A 19,909-nucleotide genomic window follows, 5' to 3' on the forward strand; every position below is an offset into this window, starting at 1 on the left:
AATACGAACACTGCAGTAGTGATTGCTCTGCCGAATCTTTTGTGTAGCATCTGCTGGTTGAACACTGGAAAAAGTTCATGTAGGGGACTGAATCCAATAGATCAATTGAAATTACTCATTCTGGCCATAAATAAAAATAAAATATGTACAGGACTATCTAGCATAACTGAATCTAGCCTATCTGAATACTTAGTATCTGAATTACTATGTTTTAAAAATGTCCAGGAAATTTCTCTAAAATGTTTTTAACTAGCATCCTATGTAGTGTCTGTCTTCATATGTACACTTTCAGAACACATTTGTCAAAAAGTAGATGACAGTAGGACTTAGCTACCATACAATTTGGTACGATCTGCAGATATTTAGGCAAACTGTAGATCTGATCATCACATTCAACATAAAATTGTTTTAGGACAACCTTTCCTGACAGTGCTTTCTAGGTATATTGGACTACAGCTCCTATCATCCTCAGCAAAATGACCAATCTGGAGGATAATAGGTGGGGATCTTTATTTTGGGGCATGGGAAGAAACATGATATTTTCTTTTAAAGGAGCAGCCCCCCCCCCCAAAAAAAAAAACCCCACCACAGATCCTATTGGATTCTAGTTAAAAATTCCTATTTAAAATGATCTTCTTGTTTGTAAACTATCATAATAGCACCAAAGATAAGATACTACAGGGATATTTATCAGGTTGCAAATCTTGTTCCCAGTTAATAAAAGACACCACAAAGTGAAGCATGTTATCATTGCAGCCATCCAAGCTGTAAGCTGTATCATTTAACAATCCTTTACCCTGAGACGTTGCTTCAGGAACAGTTTGAATCTCCTTCCAGTCTTCTAGAACAACCAATAGGGAGTTAATATGTGATCATACTATCCAAAAATCCTAAATCTGCAATTGCACAATATGAGGGGACAAAAAAATTTTTTTCCTGGATCTGAAGGCAATGTGGCAGACAATTTAAGATAGATATATCTGTTGGACAGGATATGCCTATATCAGATCTTCTCAAGATTTGATTCAGATATTTAAAACATTGTTCATAATATCTACCTTCACTGTTTCTACAGTATGTTCACGCAGAAAAATATCACAATTCAAGAGACATTTGTGAATGGGTACAGTTTTATTCATTTGGATTTAACTGCTGTAATGGATCACTTTGACTGAACAATGTAGATCTGCCATAATAGAAGTTGCTTCCTGGAAGCTTCAGAAGACATGCTAAGCCACAAGTTATGTCTCCACAGGGAAACATACTGTATCTAGTGGAAGTTGGGCTGTGTAAAATATGGGAAATAATTTGAATATTTAAACCTGTCCATAGACAAAAATATGGTTATCAAATCCATATGGCCAGTAACAACAGTTTTCAGAACTGTATTGTCAGTTTCTGTGAAATTAGTTCTATCAAAAGGCGACTAAAACAAGATTCTCCTTATTCATATTTTCAGCATAAAACACAAACCAACTGTCTTCCTAATGTTAAGCAGGTTGTTTACAAGCTTTCAGCACCTCATTACCAGAAGAGAGCTAGTGGATTCCCTAATTCCAAAACAAACAGGGGGTTAGCCACCAATAACATAGCAGAGGAAAGTAAATTCTGGGTACAGTTTCCATCACTGAATTATGTTAAGAGATAGCACGATATTTAAAATAAATAAATGAGCAGACTTAATTTATCATACATTTTTTGCATCTATAACAAATTCATTGCATAAAAATAATATTGAAAAGTTCCTTCAAAAAGGAAACGATGTTCCATAAGTGCTGTCTTCTAAGACAGTTAAAGTGCTATTACAGCTCACATGTGGATGTGAGTGACGAAGGCCAAAGCAGCATATCTAAGGGAGTAACAGAAAGTCTTGGAAGTAGCAAGCAAGTACAAACTCAGAAATACACAAAATAATTACAAAATAAGAAGATATAGCAAGAGAGTAATTCATTTAAGCATGTGAACACTGCAATTCTGCATGTGTGCTCAAAAGTAAGTCCCAAAAGCACTGTCATGGTTTTGAATGATTCACCATTTTACAAGTGTACAAAAACATATTGCAAAAATCAATATTTTGGTAACTGCTTCTGGTTATTGGTAAATCTTATTTAAGGCCTAATTTAAGGCCTTCAGACTGAGTATGAATACAGGGCTTAATTATACAGATAATTGCTAATGAAATCTCAGTACCGTGCAGAATTCTTTGTCCATCTAACACTTCACAGTAATAAAACATACAGCAATTTGCTCAATATCATATTTACTAACACAAAAGTTTGAGTATTCTGAGCAATTACATCTACAGTTGGCCAATGATATCCACTGGAGTTTGGTTGCAAGACCTCCTATGGATGGCACAGTAAAATGGCATCCCTTATATAAAAATGGCAAAAACAGAGTTTACTTTCTGGAATTTTTATTTTAATATTTTCAAACCAGGAATGGTTGAACCCGTGGTTTCAGAATATGTGGATACGGAGGAAAGACTGCATTATTATCCTATCCTTCACCTCCAACATGGAAGACAAATGTCCTGGCTATGCTTTTGTAACTACTGTGGTTGTTGAAACCCCCACTTTCCTGTTGTTGTTTATTTTACAATTTACCAATTTATAGCTTATTTATTTTATTGTATTTGTTTGCTGCCTCTCTTCCAGAATGGGCTCTAAGGCAGCTCCTAGAAAGAGTCAATTAAAAACATTCATAGTAATTTTTTACAAAAAATTAAAATCCTCACATACAACTGTATAACGTAAAATCATTAAAAAGACATATAAAGATTTAAAACAATAAATAAAATCCCAACAAGAAGCGCCCCTACTCACACATTAAATGCATGTTTAAACAAAAAAGTATTTCTTTTCTGGCAAAAAGAAAAAAGAAAAAACGCAGGGAAAGGGCTAGCATAGCCTCCTGTGGAAGGGATTTCCATAGTTAAAAATATTAAATATTAAAACACTAAAATTCATTAAATGACTACAGTATATACAAACTTCAAAAACCCATACCAGTCAGTTTCTTAAAAAGCCTAATAACATAAATATGTAAGCTTCAGCCTAAAAAGTTTTTGGTATGAATGAGGGATCTATAAAATATTCAACTTGTGAACAGTTTGTGAAAGTGTCTAAAAGTGATATTCATGGAAAGGAGCAGAAGGCGCTAATTCAAATGCAGTAGGAGAAACATAATAAATGAATATGATAGTTCCTAACTTCCTTGTCTTTATCATATTGTAATATCACTTTGCACCACACCTGTTCTAAAACACTGTGCGCTAATATACAATATACTACAGCTGCTGCCAGAATGTATTCATTTTATCATAATGCCTCCATTTTGCCTGTCTGTAACTGTTACACTGCCATGAACTGGAAGCTTAAGGCAGTGGAACCTAGTTGTCAGTACTAAGGAGTTTATTGCATGCAAAAATAAAGCGACTTGCCCCTGCCAGGATACAGTCACTTACATGATGCCATTGGAAATGATCACATGGCAAATACCACTGATACTGCTGGGCAACTGCATCCCGGCTGCATCCAGGCTCCCAGCTGCACTCAGCCGGCCACTTCCCATGTTTGCAAACTGGCCAGCTGAGCGTAGCTAGGAGCCTGGATGCAGCCGGGATGTAGTTGCCCAGCAGCATTTTTCATGCAATAATTCCCAATTGCATTTCACAAGCGACTATATCCCAGCAAGGGTAAGTCACTTTATTTTTGCATGTTATAAGGTCCTAAGACATACATGAAAGATTCCTTAACTGAAATGTCAACTGACTTAGCGACCAGGGGTGGTTAGTGGGTTTGACTCCACTATGGTAGCCAATCCACTTTTTATTTTACTGCCATTCCTCCTGCAACTGTTCTGAGTTGAAAGACACTCCACCAGTGCTAGACCTTCAAAGGTTTGGCACTGGCAGAGCTCCCCTTTAGGTCAGAGAAGCTGTGGGAATAGCAGCAGTAAGAAGAATAGATTCACCACCATGCAGTGGCAAACAAATTCAACGCTCTTGTTAACAAGTGAATGCTATGGGAAATGAATCTCCAAGATGTACTCAGACATTCTCCTCCACTCTTCAAATACAATAAAGGCAACACAATGTCATTCATTAACTGGTAATCTTGGGACCACTATGTATTTTCATGACCATTTAGTTGAGTACATGCTTAACTATAAAAGGTCTATGGGCTGGAACAGACAGCCCAGGTGTCTTGGAAGCAGTGTTTACATGCAGCACATTCCCAAGCTGTCCAGAAGCCACCTGGAAGTCAGCAGGTTGCCCAGATGTGGGTGGCTTCAAGATGCTCTGGTGGCATGGACTTTAAACAGAGGCTGGATGGTTATCTGTCAGGGATGTTGTGATTGTGAGTTCCTGCATGGTGGGGAGTTGGACTGGATGGCTCTTGTAGTCTCTTCCAGCTTCTAATGCATTCTTACAATGGAGTTTCTGGACGATGTCTGCAATCTTATCCATGCTTATCTGGGAATAAGCTTCAATGAACCCAGTATTATTTATTTGATTTATATCTCACTTTTGTCCTGAAGTAGTGATTATATCCAATGGCTTAAATCTAGCTTTGCATTTTTTTTTTAAAAAAAAGATAAAATCAGCTAGCCAAAATGCAACTATTTAGCATATAATTTAAAAAGTAATCCACATTTGCAAATAAATGCATTTGAACAGTTGGTAGTATGAATCCCATCAAAGGAAGGGCTAGGAACATTTACTATGCTATAGGCTCATCTGTCCAACAATAAAGACTCCTTAGCAGCTCACCAACTTGCCAGATCAAGGAGAGCCTTTCAGTTACCCTGGCATTTCAACAAACTACTCACTGCAAGTCCTCCTTCCCTTACACTATTGATTAAGGACTCCTATGGGATGAAATGGTCACTCAATGGTCCCTGAAATATAGGCGGGATACATACCGCCATATAGTACGTATTGTATACGTACTAGGGTTAGGAAGGGGCGGTGCTTCCGCACCCCCCTAACCCTAGTACGTATACAATACGTACAAGATGGCGGAGCCCCTTCCACATGGGCGCCGCCATCTTTACGTACTGGACGCATAGCGTCCAGATGTGTCACGGCGCCTATGACGTCGCGAGTCCGCGCCAGGCGCCTCGCGACGTCATAGAGGCGCCACAAGAAGAAGCTCCGAAATGGAGCTTCTTTTTTGCTCCGCGCGGGAGCTGCGCGGTTTGACTGCTGCAGCTCCCGCGCGGAGCAAACGGCGGCGGCGGGGAAGCGCCGCAAAGCGGCGGTTTGTATCCCGCCATAGAGTCCTCTTTTCTTATCTATCACCATTAGAAAGGTATTTTTGTTAGTGTTATCTATAGTGTTTATCAGATTGTTTCCATATCAAAATGCTTCCAAAATTATAGCCCTTCAAGTAGGGTTGCCATTCATCAGGACCTCCAAACCGGGACAAATGTAGGACAAAATTTTCAAATGTAGGACACATTTTTTGTGTCCTACATTTGAATAGGAGCCTCTGAGGCTTTCCCTCTGGGCCTGGGCCCCGCCCTCGGCGGGGAGGGACTCCTCCCCTTCAGGGAGGCTTTCCCTCTGGGCCTGGGCCCCGCCCTCGGCAGGGGCGGAGCCCAAGCAGGGAGGGATTCCTCCCCTTCAGGGAGGCTTTCCCTGCAGGCCTTGGCCCAAGCTGCGAGGGAAAGCCTCCCTTAGCTTGCTATATCTCGCCCAGGGGCGGGGCCAAACCAGGGCGGGACCGTGCGGACCCGCCCCAAACCGGGAAAGTCCCGCCCCCAGGCAGGATATGGCAAGCCTACCTTCAAGTAAATATCAGTACATTCTAAATAATATGTGCCTTACTATTGTGAAACAAAGACATGGTATTAGTTTTGATGATGTAGATACAGATAGACTCTTGTACAAACCTTAATGAAAGCATGCATAGCACCATTTCTCATATGGCACAATCACAAAGGTCAATGCTGGATTTTCACGTTAGAGTCATTTCATAGTCTTCCTGGGCCTACCAAGACCCTGGGCCTACCGAGACTTCAGTCTGACAATGTTTGTGATATTTTCAAAAATCTGCTCTGTTATTTCATCATGAGTGTGAAATAAATAAAGAAACTGAAATATTCATGAAAACAGAAAAGTATACTAGCCAAACCAATACTCAATGTATGTAAGAATTCTGTGGTTACCTCCTGTGGTTACCTCAGAGCTGCACTAAGTTCCTTGGGCATAAACTGAGTTGCAATCTGATTTAAGGGCATTTCTAGAATTCACCTGACACGACAGTGGAAGAGAATATAATTGGAGGAAGTTTTATTCCCTTTTAACTAATTAAACATTATTATGATGCCAAATTAAAATAAGATGTATCACTTTTTTGCATTCTGTTTTCAGATTATGCCATTAACGATGCCCCTCACCCAACATTTAGGCTTGTTCCTTCAGTACAGCATACAAAGAGAGGCCTACTAACAGTCCATATATTAGAGAGTAGCATGCAGACTCTCAGTTGAGTTAGAGATAAGCATCATGGTCAAAATGAACAAAAAGGTTAGTTACAGACAACATATTAGGCCCAAATAAATAATATAAAGTCATTCCACAGCAAACCCAACAACTGAAAAAATCCTTTCCAGTTTTCAACATTATATGGAATTTATAAAGAATTTAAACTTTTTGTACTTTTTATTATAATCCATTTTAGGTAGGGTTGCCATAAGTCAGGACCTCCAAACTGGGACAAATGTAGGACAAATGTAGGACAAAATTTTCAAATGGAGGACACATTTTGAAAAATGGACGACGCTCAAAAATTGATGTTTTTTTTAAAAAAAATTCATATAAATGCATGTTTCTTAGGCATGATAAAAATGGAGGACATTTGGCATTATTCCTAGACAGATGGCAGAAATGTGCTGCCCTTTCTGGCCAAAAACCAGAAGAGGAGGAAGAGTGGAAGAAGCAGAGGAGGAGGAAGCAGAGAAGGAGGAAGAAAAAGGGGAGGAGGGGTAAAGGAGGAGGAGGAAGAAGAGGAAGTAGAGGAAGAAAAAGGGGAGGAAGAGGGGAAGGATGAGGTGGAGAAGAAGAGGTGGAGAAGAGGAGGAGGGGGAAGAAGAGGAAAAAGAGGAGGAGGAGAGGAAACAGAAGAAGAGGAGGAGGAGAAAGAAGAAGAAAGGCTCTTTCCCCTGCCTTGAAGCCTCCCTGGCCAGCGGAGGAAGCTTCAAGGCAGAGAGGAAAGGGTCTCCCCTCACGGAGAGACCCTTCCTCCCTGCCTTGAAGCCTCCCTGGCCGGCGGAGGAGGCCAAGCAGGGAACGAGCCTTGCTGAGGCGAGGCTCTTTTCCCTGCCTGGCGTCGGTGGTGGTGGTGGGGGTCCCGGGGGCGGGGCCAAACCGGGGCGGGACCGTGTGGCCACGCCCCAAACCGGGAAAGTCCCGCCCCCAGGCGGGATATGGCAACCCTAATTTTAGTGAGGTTATGGAACATCAGTTAACTGAACATTTTATAGAATTAAAGTTTACCAAAGCAGTGTTTAAGAAAAGAAATCTTATTTAAAGGCTCACACCGGATATCTCTTAGTGTGAAATGCCAACACAGCAAGTCAAAGGCTTAAATCCAACTGTTACTTCTACCTAGACCATATTCAATTAATATAAACTGTTAAGTCAACCCTTACATAAGTTTCGTTGATTCAGTGCATCTACACTTGACACATCTACTCTTGATGCACTATTAGATTCAAACCAAAACATCTTACGAAAACTGGAAAACACTTTTTAAAACAAACAAACCCTGCCTTTTGGCATATAGTAAGAGATAACACCATTCATGCAAGGATGCATAACTACTGCCACTTTTGCTGCTTACCCCTTGAAGATCAGAGATGAGTAATGTAGTCTCTGTGGTACTTAGGCCCTGATAGTAGCACCATGGGAAAGATACAATGCTGTTAGTGTTGATGCAAAAGCAGGAGGATGCTTTTCATTAAAAAAAAAATCTGTAGCAACCATGAAGTTTTGTGTGTTTTGTTTTCAGATAATTTACAAGGAAACAATAAATCAATGAAGCCACCTGTATTTTTTTAAAGATAGGCAGATAATTTAGATCACAGTAATTTATGTTTTGCATACTTATAACCTCCACATTTCCAAAATTATGTAAGTAAATTTTTAATGGCTGCTATATAATAAATGTTCAGTTTCACAGCTATTAAAATAGCAAAAAGTATGACAATGTATATTTTGTTTTATGATAATAGATTTGTGGCATTTCTTGAAGAGATGAGTAAAGGTAGCTTCCCTCAAATTGTGATAGCATTTTTTAAAATTTCATCACAATAGGTTTTCTAAAAGTTTAATGATCTAAAAGATTTATAAGTACAATCTGTCCTATAAAGTAAATCAGAAATCAGGTATGTGTTTCAGGAAAAAGGTAAATTTGGTATCAAAATGATCTAACATTAAATGTACTAGAAGACAGACATGTAGGATGAGGTGGCCTATGGTAGTGAAACATCACAAAACATGGTTTTGAACTGACATCCTCATTAGTGTACAATGGTGCCATGTGAAGAAACACAAGGAGAAACGCTTTCTGTATGGTTAGGTGATATATACTAAGGTGCATAATTTGTTTCCATTAATTTCATAAAGCTTGCATAGAATGCACAATTAAAACTACAATACTAGACAAGAAAACCCTCATAAAGGTCTTGGTACATAATTAAACTACATTAACTATTATTGGTTTGCAATAAGTTCTAATACAAACATTCAAATAATGGTTGCCTTCTTACATAAATGCATTACATTAAGGCAAAGATGTATAATGTAATTAATACATTACAAAAAAGCAAACAGTAACAAGCAAAGGGCATGAGCTGTGATGTGAAAGAATGGCAGTGAAGCAGTACTAGTATTTGGCAAAGCATGCTACTTATGTCATAATAAATGCTACTTGAAATGTGCATTTGAGTAAGGGCTTATCAATTATTCACCTGGAATAGAATGCAACCTGTTCTCAATATATGCTCATCCCTCCATATTTGGGACTTTGACGTTTGCGGATTTGATTAGTCACAGATTTTATTAATTTGTTATTTCTAGGAATACCTAGGTCCCCCAGTACAACTCTGTGGTCAACTTTAACCAAAAATTGCACTCAAGGACCTAGAGATTCCTAGAGAGAACACTTCACTAGGCATTTCTAGTTCTTCCAGCGCAATTCTATGGTCAATGTCTGGCAGATGTTGACCACACAGTTGCACTGGAAGACCTAGAGATTTCTAGAGAGGTGTTATCTCAGGCAAAAACATGGTGTTTTTGTTATTTGCAGTTTTTCCACATTCACAGGGGTCCTGTGCCCCTAACCCTAGTGAATGTGGAGGGACAAGAATAATGGAATTTAACACTTAATAGAAATTGAGAAGGTCTTCATTTTTAATTATTGTTACTAATTTTATTATAAATATGTCTGTCTTTTTACCATTACTAAAGTTCACGTTGTTTGTTATTTTAAAAAAAGGATTTTGACTTTTAAATTAATAATAATAATAATAATAATAATAATAATAATAAATCCTCTCCCTTTTGAGGATTTAGGTGGGTAACAGCAAAGGTTAATATAAATACAAAAAATAATAACAAGAAAAAACAATAACCCAGACCCCTCAACCCTTCAACCCTCCCTCCCTTGCATATAAAATTAAAACAATAAAACCATATAACTACATAACAACAATTAAAACAGTTCACAAAAGTGGTGATACCAAGGGGCTTGATAAGATGAGCAATTAGTTCTGTTTTGGGCAGAGGTCAGTCTGGGAAGGCCTGCCGGAAGAGGGCCATTTTTATCGCCTTCTTAAAAGCTGCAATGGAAGTAATCTGGCGAGTTTCCTCCCGCTGGTCATTCCAAATTTTTGGAGCAGCAGCTGAAAAGGTCCTCTGGGAAATCACAATCAGTCTAGTTTTTCTAGACTACAGTAAATTATTCCCAGAGGACCTGAGTTTGCGGGAAGGATTGTATGGGAGAAGGCGTTCCTTCAAGTAACCTGGATTAGACATCAGAGAACTCAGTAAAGTCTCTGAGGTTGGTTTGCTTGTTTTTTGTAACTGCCCTTGAGTCAGGATTGTGGTGACCCTGTAGATGGAACATCTCTAAGACCTACAGTCCTCCATTGTTCTGCTCAGGTCCTGTAGACTCAGGCCTATGTGCTCCCTGATTGAGTCTATCCATCTAACGTGTGGTCTTCCTCTCTTTCTACTGCCTTCTATATTTCCTAGCATTATTGTCTTTTCTAGTGAGTCATGCTTTCCCATGATGTGGCAAAAGTAAGATAGCCCCACTTTCATCATCTTGGCTTCCAGGGAGAGTTGAAGCTTAATCTGTTCAAAGATCGATCCATTTGTTTATCTTTTTGGCTGTCCACAGAATCCGCAGTACTCTTCTACAGCACCACATCTCAAGTGAGGGACAAAACAGACCACCTCAAAGGGGCAGCATGACCCCACCCCGAAAGAGCCAGGTGGGCACAGTGGGAACTGCATGCCACATCACCACTCCGCAAAAAAGAAGTGGCATCTTATTTTGGCCTTACAACAAGTAGCAGCATCTGTGCCGGGCAGCCAATGCCCTCCATGCAGAGAGCCAGAGCACCATGGAAATGAAGCATTTTGGCACAACAGGTAAGTTTTTAAAATGCATTTTAACCTTGTTCTGCTGTTGGACATGCCAGATGCTGTCCAGACTACCTACACCAGAACTAATGCTGGTTGTGCCATGTGTCATCCAAACAGAAAGATGCCAGAACAAGGAGCAAACAGGCCTTTTGGCCTGTGCAAACAAGGCTACAGACCATCTTGCAGAAATCTGAATCTGCTGTGTATCCAAATGGGCACTGAATTAGGAGTATAATGTTTCTCAACTGCCATGTCTGTCTTTTGCAGACTGTCAGTGCTCTGTATCCCACTTCTCCTGTCTTCTGGTTTTCTTCAAGAATTTTATAATTGATTTCAGAGTTCTTTCCATTCTGGCTTTCTTTTTCTTTTGCCTTTTTGGATGCTAGCCACAAACATAACTGATGGTGCATATGAAAACCACTTTTGTTTTGAGGTAATGGAAAGTACAGCTGTTATTTTAAGCTCCTGTATTCTTATTGAAATGTCCATGCTGAGAAATGCATATAAGGCCGTGTGCCTGAGGAACATTGTAATTAATGCCAGAAAAGCGGCTTTCCCATAATTTCATTCTCCCCTCCCTCTCTCCCTCTCTCTCTCATATATATATATATATATATATATATATATTCCACATCTGGGTATGCAGTTAAATTTGCACAAAGAAATTGTCCAAGGCAGGTGCTACTATGTGCCAAAGACTTTCTACTCCCACCTTTTAAATCATGTGCACACATTGCCATTCCATGGAGATTTAATTTAATGTAAGGTAACACAGGGGCTGTGGAAACAGTCCCAAAGGGGCGTCATGCAGCCAACCGTTTCAGCCATATCAGGGCCATGGCAACTGCACACCATGGCCCCAATCTGGCCTTTCCAGCATGGCACGATTGCTGTGGTTATACGGTGCTCCTTTGGTGCTTCTCGTGCAGATGCAGTGCCAGAGGAGTGCCACGACGCCACATGCCATGTAGTGCGGGCTGGCACATGGTCTCACTGCACTCTGGGGGTGGAGCTGGGTCATACATCATGTAGACGCTATGCTCCGACTCTGCTCTCAGACCGATCCAAAGTGCTGGTCTGCACATAGGGTTGCCATAATGGAGGACCTCCAAACCGGGACAAATGTAGGACAAGGTCTGAAAATGTAGGACATTTTTTAAAAAAATTTCCTGGCTAGGAAATTTAAAAAAAAAAGTCCTAGATTTTTAAACCTTGTCCTCCTCCTCCTCCCAGCCTGGGAGGAAGCCTAGGCCGGCTCCCAGGCCGGGAAAGGGGGGGGGAGCTTGGCATCGTGGCGATTGCTGCGGTGCCAGGCTTCCTCCTCCTCCTCCCGGCCTGGGAGGAAGCCTAGGCCGGCTCCTAGGCCGGGAAGGGCGGGGGGAAGCTTGGCATCGCGGCGATCACCGCGGTGCCAGGCTTCCTTCTCCTCCTCCCAGCCTGGGAGGAAGCCTATGCCTGCTCCCAGGCCGGGAAAGAGGTGGAGGCTGCTCCTCATCGCGGCGATCGCCGCGGTGGGAAGCGGCCTCCTCCTCCTCCCGGTCTGGGAGGAAGCCTCAGCAGGCCCCCAGGCCGGGAAAGAGGCAGGGGCCGCTCCTCATCGCGGCGATCGCCGCGGTGGGAAGCGGCCTCCTCCTCCTCCCTGGCCTCGCGCAGGCCTTGGAGGACCCCACGGCTGGAGCTCCGACCGCGGAGCCGCCTCGAAGGCCTCGCTGGGGCCCGGGAGGGAGCGTCTCCGCGGCTGGAGCTCCAACCGCGGAGAGCCTTCCCAGGCCTCAGCAAGGCCTTGGAGCCGCCGCGGGGGCTGAGGTGGCCGCGGTGGGTGGGGCCATCCCGGTTTGGGTGCCAAACCGGACCGGGATGGCACCGCCCAAACCGGGATTGTCCCGCCCCCCGGCGGGATATAGCAACCCTATCTGCACAGGGCCATAATGTAGTTAATACATGCCTTCAGTTTCATCCTTGTAGTTTAAAATTCAGTTAAATAAAGGCTGATTAGTACAGCAAACCTAATTACCTTCCCTACAGTGCTGATGACAAAAGTGTGTTAGTGTTTACCTGCAAGAGGACTGTCACCAGAGCAGATGAGTGTATGGTCTGTCAAGGGGGAGACCACTACTTATGCCTGCACAAGTCGAAAAATAATATAGCAATTTTGCCATCAGTGGCAGCAGAGATACCCCTCCTCAAAAGGGCATTCCATTGGCAGGTCAGAATCAGCTTTGGATCTGGGATTTGCAAAGTGACACCATTCCCCATGAGAGAACCCCGTATAAGCCCTTCACATATGCTGGCCTGGCATAGGAAATCTTTTTCCCCCTGTGACTAACAAGATTATACTTTTTTTGTCTGTTTGTTTATAAAACCCCATAAAATCATGAAAAAAGATGCATGATAAAAGCTGCCATTCTAAATCCTTTTCCATCCTGACTGGCACAGGCCAGCAGGGTTGTTGATGGGAGCAGAGATCTGCCTCATTACTCACCTCCATCAACCCAATTTAAGACTGTTCTGTAAATATCAGTGATAGTAGGGGATCTTAAATGTACCCCTGTGCTTTCAGCTTATCAGGCAAGAAAAAAAATTAATCCAAAACACAGAAGTGAAAACCATCACATGTACAGCAGCTCTTACAAAGTCAATCAATATAAAGTGAAAAAATGGCAAATAACTGATTTATAAATGTTGCTCTATGACAAGACAGCCAACATGGTATACTGGCTTGAGTGTTGGACTAGGACTCTGGGAGACCAGGGCTTAAATCCCCAGTTAGTAATGAAAACTCATCGGATGATCTTGTGCAAGTTACATATCTCAGCTTGAGAGGGAGGCAGTGGTAAATGCCACAGGCTAAGCCAAATATTACCAAGAAACCCTGCAATAAGTGCACCTTAGGGTCTCCATAAATTGGAAACAACTTGAAGACCCATAGCAATGACAATGACAGGTAAATCAGAATTCCAAAGTCTTGAGTAAAACTGGAAGGAGGTTAAACACCCCTAAATAGAATGCATACATGCATTTGCTGAAGCTGTCTAGTCATCACTTATTGTTTTGAGATCCATATCCAAAGGCATCGCCATACTGACAAAAAAGTTATAAGGTATATTCTTTTAAAGTGTGACAAACATTGGATTGCAAAATGCTAAACATTCTTTTACTCACAAGGCAAAAAAGTCACTGTTGATTTTGGTCACATCAAATACAAGAAAGGGTACTACTTTTACTCAGAAACTCATATTCTAACTGTACTTTTTCATATCAAAACAATTATTATTTTTTGTGAGGATAAACAATTAATCTAATTTATAAATTTTAAGGTGTATGCCTCTTCTGAGACATCTGTAACCCTTTCCACAGTGTTACTTCAATACTAAAATCACATTTTTGAAAGGAAATTATAGTCACAGCAAGTTCTTACCTCAGAGTTGCCAGGAAGTTCTGAATCTGTGCTTGATATATTTTCAAATAATGGTCCATTCGTTTCTTCTCCTGAATAGTATAGGAGGGGAAAAACTATGTCAACCTCTAGTGTATATTCATTATTTTTAAAATACTTTTATTCAGTCAGAAACAAACAAATAAAAAAATAATCTTGTGGCACCTTAAAGACTAACAAATTTCAGTTATGGGCTTAGGATGCATCCACACTGCAGACATGACTTTAACTGTGACTATCCTACAGAATCCTGGGATTTGTAGTTTGGTGAGACACCAGACTTCTCTGTTAAACCAGGCACAATACCTCACGAAACTACAAATTCCCAGATTCCACAGGATAGAGCCATGGCAGTTATTTCTGGTTTATTTCTGCAGTGTAGAAGAGCTGTTTGTCCATGAAAGCCAATATCAAATAAAATGTGCAAGTTTTAAGGTACCACAGGACATCGTTGTCATTTTTGTACACTTTCTCTCTGTAAGCTTCTATTTATTTTAAGGCTCGAACAAATGGGCCAAATGAAGTGGCTTCTGGTCACTTTGGAGGTGTGTTGACTAAATGATGATAGCTCCAAAGCAGCTGGAAGCTGCACCGAAGCCATGCTCCAGTTTTTAGGGCTGTATCAAAAAGGAGCTGGGATAGTCCAACTCCTGGGGGCTCTGGTCAGTCCCTGCATCCACAGCCCACCTTGGTAGTGGGCCGTACTGACAGCCAGAGTGGACTCAGGCTGCTCTTTCGTGCCAATCTGTTCCACTCCTTTCTTTATTTATTACATTTATATAACCCATAATATACTGGGCAGCTCAGAAAGATAATAATTAAAAAACAAACAAATATAATATCCACCCACGTGATTTTATAGCCTCACACAAATAATGAATGACAAATAAAGCTGTGGATTAAAAATCTGTCTTCAGATCAGAACATTACATGGCTTAGATGAATGAGAAGGTTGTCACCAGTTACAGAAACAATCACAAAGAATGTGTTGGAAATCTTCTTGGAAAAACATTTCTCAATGGAAGTGCCACCACAAAGAAAGTCCACTCCCAAGTTTCTACCAACTTTATTTACCTCATCCTCAAAAATCACACACCAATACAGACATCATTAGCAGTTTTGCTTGAAGTCCTGGTAAATTGTTCACAGATTTTAGCAGCTACCACCTAAGTAGCCATGAAAATCGACAAGAAGCAATTTGTAAATGTGCAGAAGTACATTAGAAAAAGCAATGTGCATCAAACACAATAGATGGAGGACAAGATGTCTGCCATCACAGGAAGCTGCCTCATACTGAGTCAGACCACTGGTCCAAATAGCTCAATATCATGTATAGTGATTTGTGATGGCTTTATGAGGATTAAGATCTTTTTCAGCCCTAGCTGTGAGGGTGTGAAGCTAAATGCAGAGTATTTGTTCTAACACTGAACTATGTTCCTTAAATTTCTGAAAAGGAATTGCTCTGGTCTGCATAGGAGCCTATCCTTAAAATGCATCCAGTTTATTGATAAGAATCCAATGGATCATACTTCCCTGTTCTCCTTAGGGCAATAGAGTTGTGTTAACTACATTATAAAAGGTAGAACCCTATAAAAAGGTAAAGGTAAAGGTAGTCCCTTGACATGAATGTCTAATTGTAACTGACAGTAGGGGGCTGTGCTAATCTCCATTACTAAACCGAAGAGCCAGTGTTGTCCGAAAACTAATCTGGTGGTCATGTGGTCAGCATGGTTGCACCGAACACTGTAATAAGCAAAGATTATATTGTACTTTTGGCATTATGGGACTGTGGTGTAATATCCACCTGCAAATCTCATTAAAATGAAGAAAATACAAAACAATGACACACGTTTAAACAAGAGTAGTAGAGAAATTTGTATCAAGAAATTGATGGTAACATCCTTTTTCTTTTCTGCCCTTTGTCCTGAACTCATAGTGTGCTAATGATTTTATCTACCAGACATATGAGTCACAAATTGTTCTATAATGCTAGTCATGGCCTGATAGCAGAAGAATAACTTTATTTTCTTTATGAGATAACTTATCTTTCAAAATGATAAAAATCATGGGGATATTTTTATACATCATCTGACTATTTGTTTTAACTGCCTGCTAACTTATCTTTCAAACATGATAAAATCCATGTTATTAACTTGCCAGTGGACCCTTACCTTACGTGGGGGATCCATTCCAGACACACACCCCCACGTGTAAGGCAAAAAATGCGTATGCTTGAGCCCCAGTGAATATAATGGGGCTCGGGCTCGGGCACGGCAACATGGAAGCGCACATGCACCATTCACTGTATTGCAATGCAGCTTCAGCATAAGCTGAAAGCAGTGTATAGTGTGCTCGCATATATAGGGGGGAAAAAACTATAAGGCTTTGGGACTTGTACCATATGACACCTCCTTCTATGACTTTCATGACAGTTGTTTCATATCTACTGGACTCTAGCTTGTGACAAACTAAGGAGCAACAGGACACTGTCCTTTCCTAGCTGGATCGGGGCCACAGCAACCTCACACTTTGGCCCCAATCCAGCCTTTCGAGGGCACAAAAAGAAGCCACAAAAAGCGGCTACATTTTGCGCCCTTGAAAGGGCACCATTGTTGCGTTGCTGCAGTTATATGGTGCTCCTTTGGCACTGTGTCATATGGGCACAGCACTGGAGGCACATCATGACCATGTGCGCCATGTGGAGCAGCGTGCAGTGTCAGGGCACCCTGAGAGTGGAGTCGAACAGGCGTTGTGAAGACACTACACCCCGACTCTGCTCCCATGCTGGCCTTTCCCGCCAGTCTGCACAGTTCCTTAATGGATCTCATGAGGCTGCATCCGCACTGCAGAAATAACCCAGGTTGACACCACTTTAACTGCCATAGCCCATTACTATGGAATTCTGACATTTTGCCTTCTGTGTCCATAAGTTCTGGTGCCACAACAAACTACAATTCCCGTAACTCCATAGTATAATAATAATAATAATAATAATAATAATAATAATAATAATTTTTTATTTATATACCGCTGTTCCTGTGCAGATCACAGCGGTTCCCAACATGAAAAAGTATAACAAAAACAGTAAACAATAACATATATCCCCAGCAATGTGCGAACCAACCACCCATCCCATACATCATCTAAAACCAATTATCTTACAAAACAATTAAAAACATTAAAAACCATAACAAATAGCTGGATTGAACAGTATGCATCATCAAGGGGAGATAAAAATAAAGTTAATGCTCATGGGGAAAAGCCTGGCAAAATAGGAAGGTCTTCAAATTCCTCTTGAATACATCTAGGGAGGTGACAGTGCGGAGCTCATCGGGCAAGGAGTTCCAAAGCTGAGGGGCTGAGATGGAAAATGCCCTTCGAGATGAAATGTATCTTGCTTTAGGAACTCATAGCAAGTGTTTTCCGCCCGATCTGAGAGTGCGGGGCGGACTGTATGGGGAGAGGCGGTCCTCCAAGTACCCTGGGCCCAAGCCATTTAGGGCTTTATAGGTTATAACCAACACCTTGTATTGCGCCCGGAAGCAAACAGGCAGCCAATGTAGATCTTGCAAAACTGGTGTTATATGGCTGGTCCTGGAGCATCCAGTAACCAACCTTGCTGCCATATTCTGTACTAATTGAAGCTTCTGGGTTTGGTACAAGGGTTGCCCCATGTAGAGCGCATTGCAGAAATCTAACCGAGAGGTTACGAGAGCGTGTACCAGCGTTTCAAGGTCCCCCCAGCCCAGGTAGTGTCGCAGCTGGCGTATCAGCCGAAGCTGGTAACAAGTGCTCCTGACCGTCGCATCCACCTGAGATGTCAGGTGGAGCGATGAGTCCAGAAGCACCGCCAGACTGCGAACTGAGTCCTTCACGGGAAGCGTGACCCCATTCAGGACAGGTGGAAAATTTTCCTTCCCCAGGCCAGGAGAGCCTATCACAAGTACTTCCGTTTTCTCTGGATTCAGGCTGAGTCTGTTTTCCCTCATCAGCCCATTACCGACTCCAGACAGGCATTTAGAAGAGAGATGCCATGTCAATTAAATCAGTGTCAATCAACCTAGATTATTTCTGTACTGTGGATGCAGCCACAGCTTGTGACAAACTCAAATAATGGGGGAAATTACTTCAATAGTCTTAAGTTTCATTCTGCACTGCAGAAATAGTGCAGTTTGACACAACTTTAACTGTTATGGCTCAATGCTATGGAATTCTGGAATATATAGTTTCTTGGGACACCAGAGCTCTCTGTCAGAGTAGGCTATATATCTCACAAGAGATATGAACTATAAATCCCATGATTCCATAGCACTGATCCATAGCAGTTAAAGTGAGTGTCAAACTGTATTATTTCTGCAGTGTACATGAGGCCTTATTCTGCACTTACATATAGTTCTCATTAAATCTACAGGAAAAACCAATTTAAATTCATTTATACATCCAGTGGGATGTACACACTAGAGAGCTGAACCATTTTCACTGGTCTTCAGGCTGGCTATCACAGAAGCTACACTCTGACATAGGTTCACTTGAAGACACTTCGTGTCAAAAGTATTTGAGTGTACATTACAAAGTAGGCTCACAGTGTTGTAGAACAAATCCTTAAAGAAATGATTTATGTTTCTAAAGGAAAGTGAGATCTATCTTGAGCAAACAAATTAAAATTGTCCTATGAATCTGATTCAAACTAGCTTTACCAAGGAATGTGTTCCCTTCAGTACCACTAAACAAGTTGTTCTGTGCTTACATTCATCTTTCTTCTTGAAGTGTAGCAAACACTCGGCTGCTGTGGATGTAACACTAAATCATCATGTATGTAACATTAGGAGGAGAAATTGCAATAATATTTCTCCTCACTCAGCCAAAATAGCTGAAAGGGACAAGTTTGGAACTTTTTATTTCCAGTTTAAACTACAACTAGTTACCGTATGTCATGTGTTACAAACATACTTTGGTTGTTCCTACCTATGGTACGTTGAAATAAGGTAACTTCACACTTTACTTTGAGGAACTGATTTGGTTTCACTAACAACTGTTGCTGTTCTATATGTACCTTCAAGCCAACTAATGGGAAAGCTATCATAGGATTTTCTTGGCAAGATTTATGGCAAAAGGAATGCTTACTAATGCCTTCCTCTAAGGATGTGAGAATGTGCCTTTCCCAAGGTCACCTGGTAGGTTTCCATGGGAGATTTGAATCTGTGTTTCCAACATGCAAACCACTGTATCATATTGGCTCACTGACAACTAACCATACTTAAAATTAACAATAACTTTAGGTTTCAATGTTTTGTTGAGCTGGAGTAAAACTAAAGCGTAACATTTCAATATGTTTCCAAAATTCAAATTCTACACTAAGTGAGAAGAGAGTACACAAGCCTAAAGTTCATGGTCGTAACACTAGTAGAGCAGATATAGGTTAAAAACAGATCTCTCTATATATATATACATAGGAGGGGGAGCCCTGGAGTATCTGGCCAATGCAGACAAGTCCTGAAACTCCTTTGAACAAAACCAAAACAAAAGGCAGTGAAAATGATTTAGTGTGCAATTAATTACTCCCATTTCTAAAAATGCAATTAGATTAACAAATGAGTCAAGCAGCTTTCAAGCAGTACTGCTCCAGCAGCAGTCCTTCCACATGGATGTGGTTTCAACAGGTTGCAGCACTGCAATATTTCCTAACTTCTGACTTAGTTTCTCTGATTTCTTTTCTTTGATCTTTGTTCAAGTTCCTCATTTGGTCCTAACTTTTCTTACTCAAGCAAATCCCTTAACTTCCTCACCATTTAACTCAGCTGAGTTACAAAACT

The 19,909-nt window shown here is 41.1% G+C and overlaps 1 protein-coding gene across 6 annotated transcripts in view; it reads right to left on the reverse strand.

Moving 5' to 3' along the window:
* Positions 1–19,909, reverse strand: part of ANO5 (anoctamin 5) — an 88,404-nt gene that overhangs the window by 46,709 nt on the left and 21,786 nt on the right. For 3 of the 6 annotated variants that reach the window (XM_089521352.1, XM_089521351.1, XM_089521349.1), the window contains exons 2-4: positions 14,079–14,149; positions 7,851–7,898; positions 797–841 (exon numbers count right to left, since the gene is read on the reverse strand). In XM_089521352.1, coding sequence (XP_089377478.1) covers positions 797–841; positions 7,851–7,898; positions 14,079–14,149 — 164 coding nt within the window. The remainder of the gene's footprint in view (positions 1–796; positions 842–7,850; positions 7,899–14,078; positions 14,150–19,909) is intronic. The other 3 variants (XM_089521350.1, XM_089521355.1, XM_089521353.1) reach the window with 3 other exon arrangements.

Source organism: Sceloporus occidentalis, unplaced genomic scaffold, assembly GCF_023333645.1.
Source record: "Sceloporus occidentalis isolate IW3139 unplaced genomic scaffold, rSceOcc1.0.p SCAF_4, whole genome shotgun sequence".
NCBI lineage: Eukaryota > Metazoa > Chordata > Lepidosauria > Squamata > Phrynosomatidae > Sceloporus > Sceloporus occidentalis.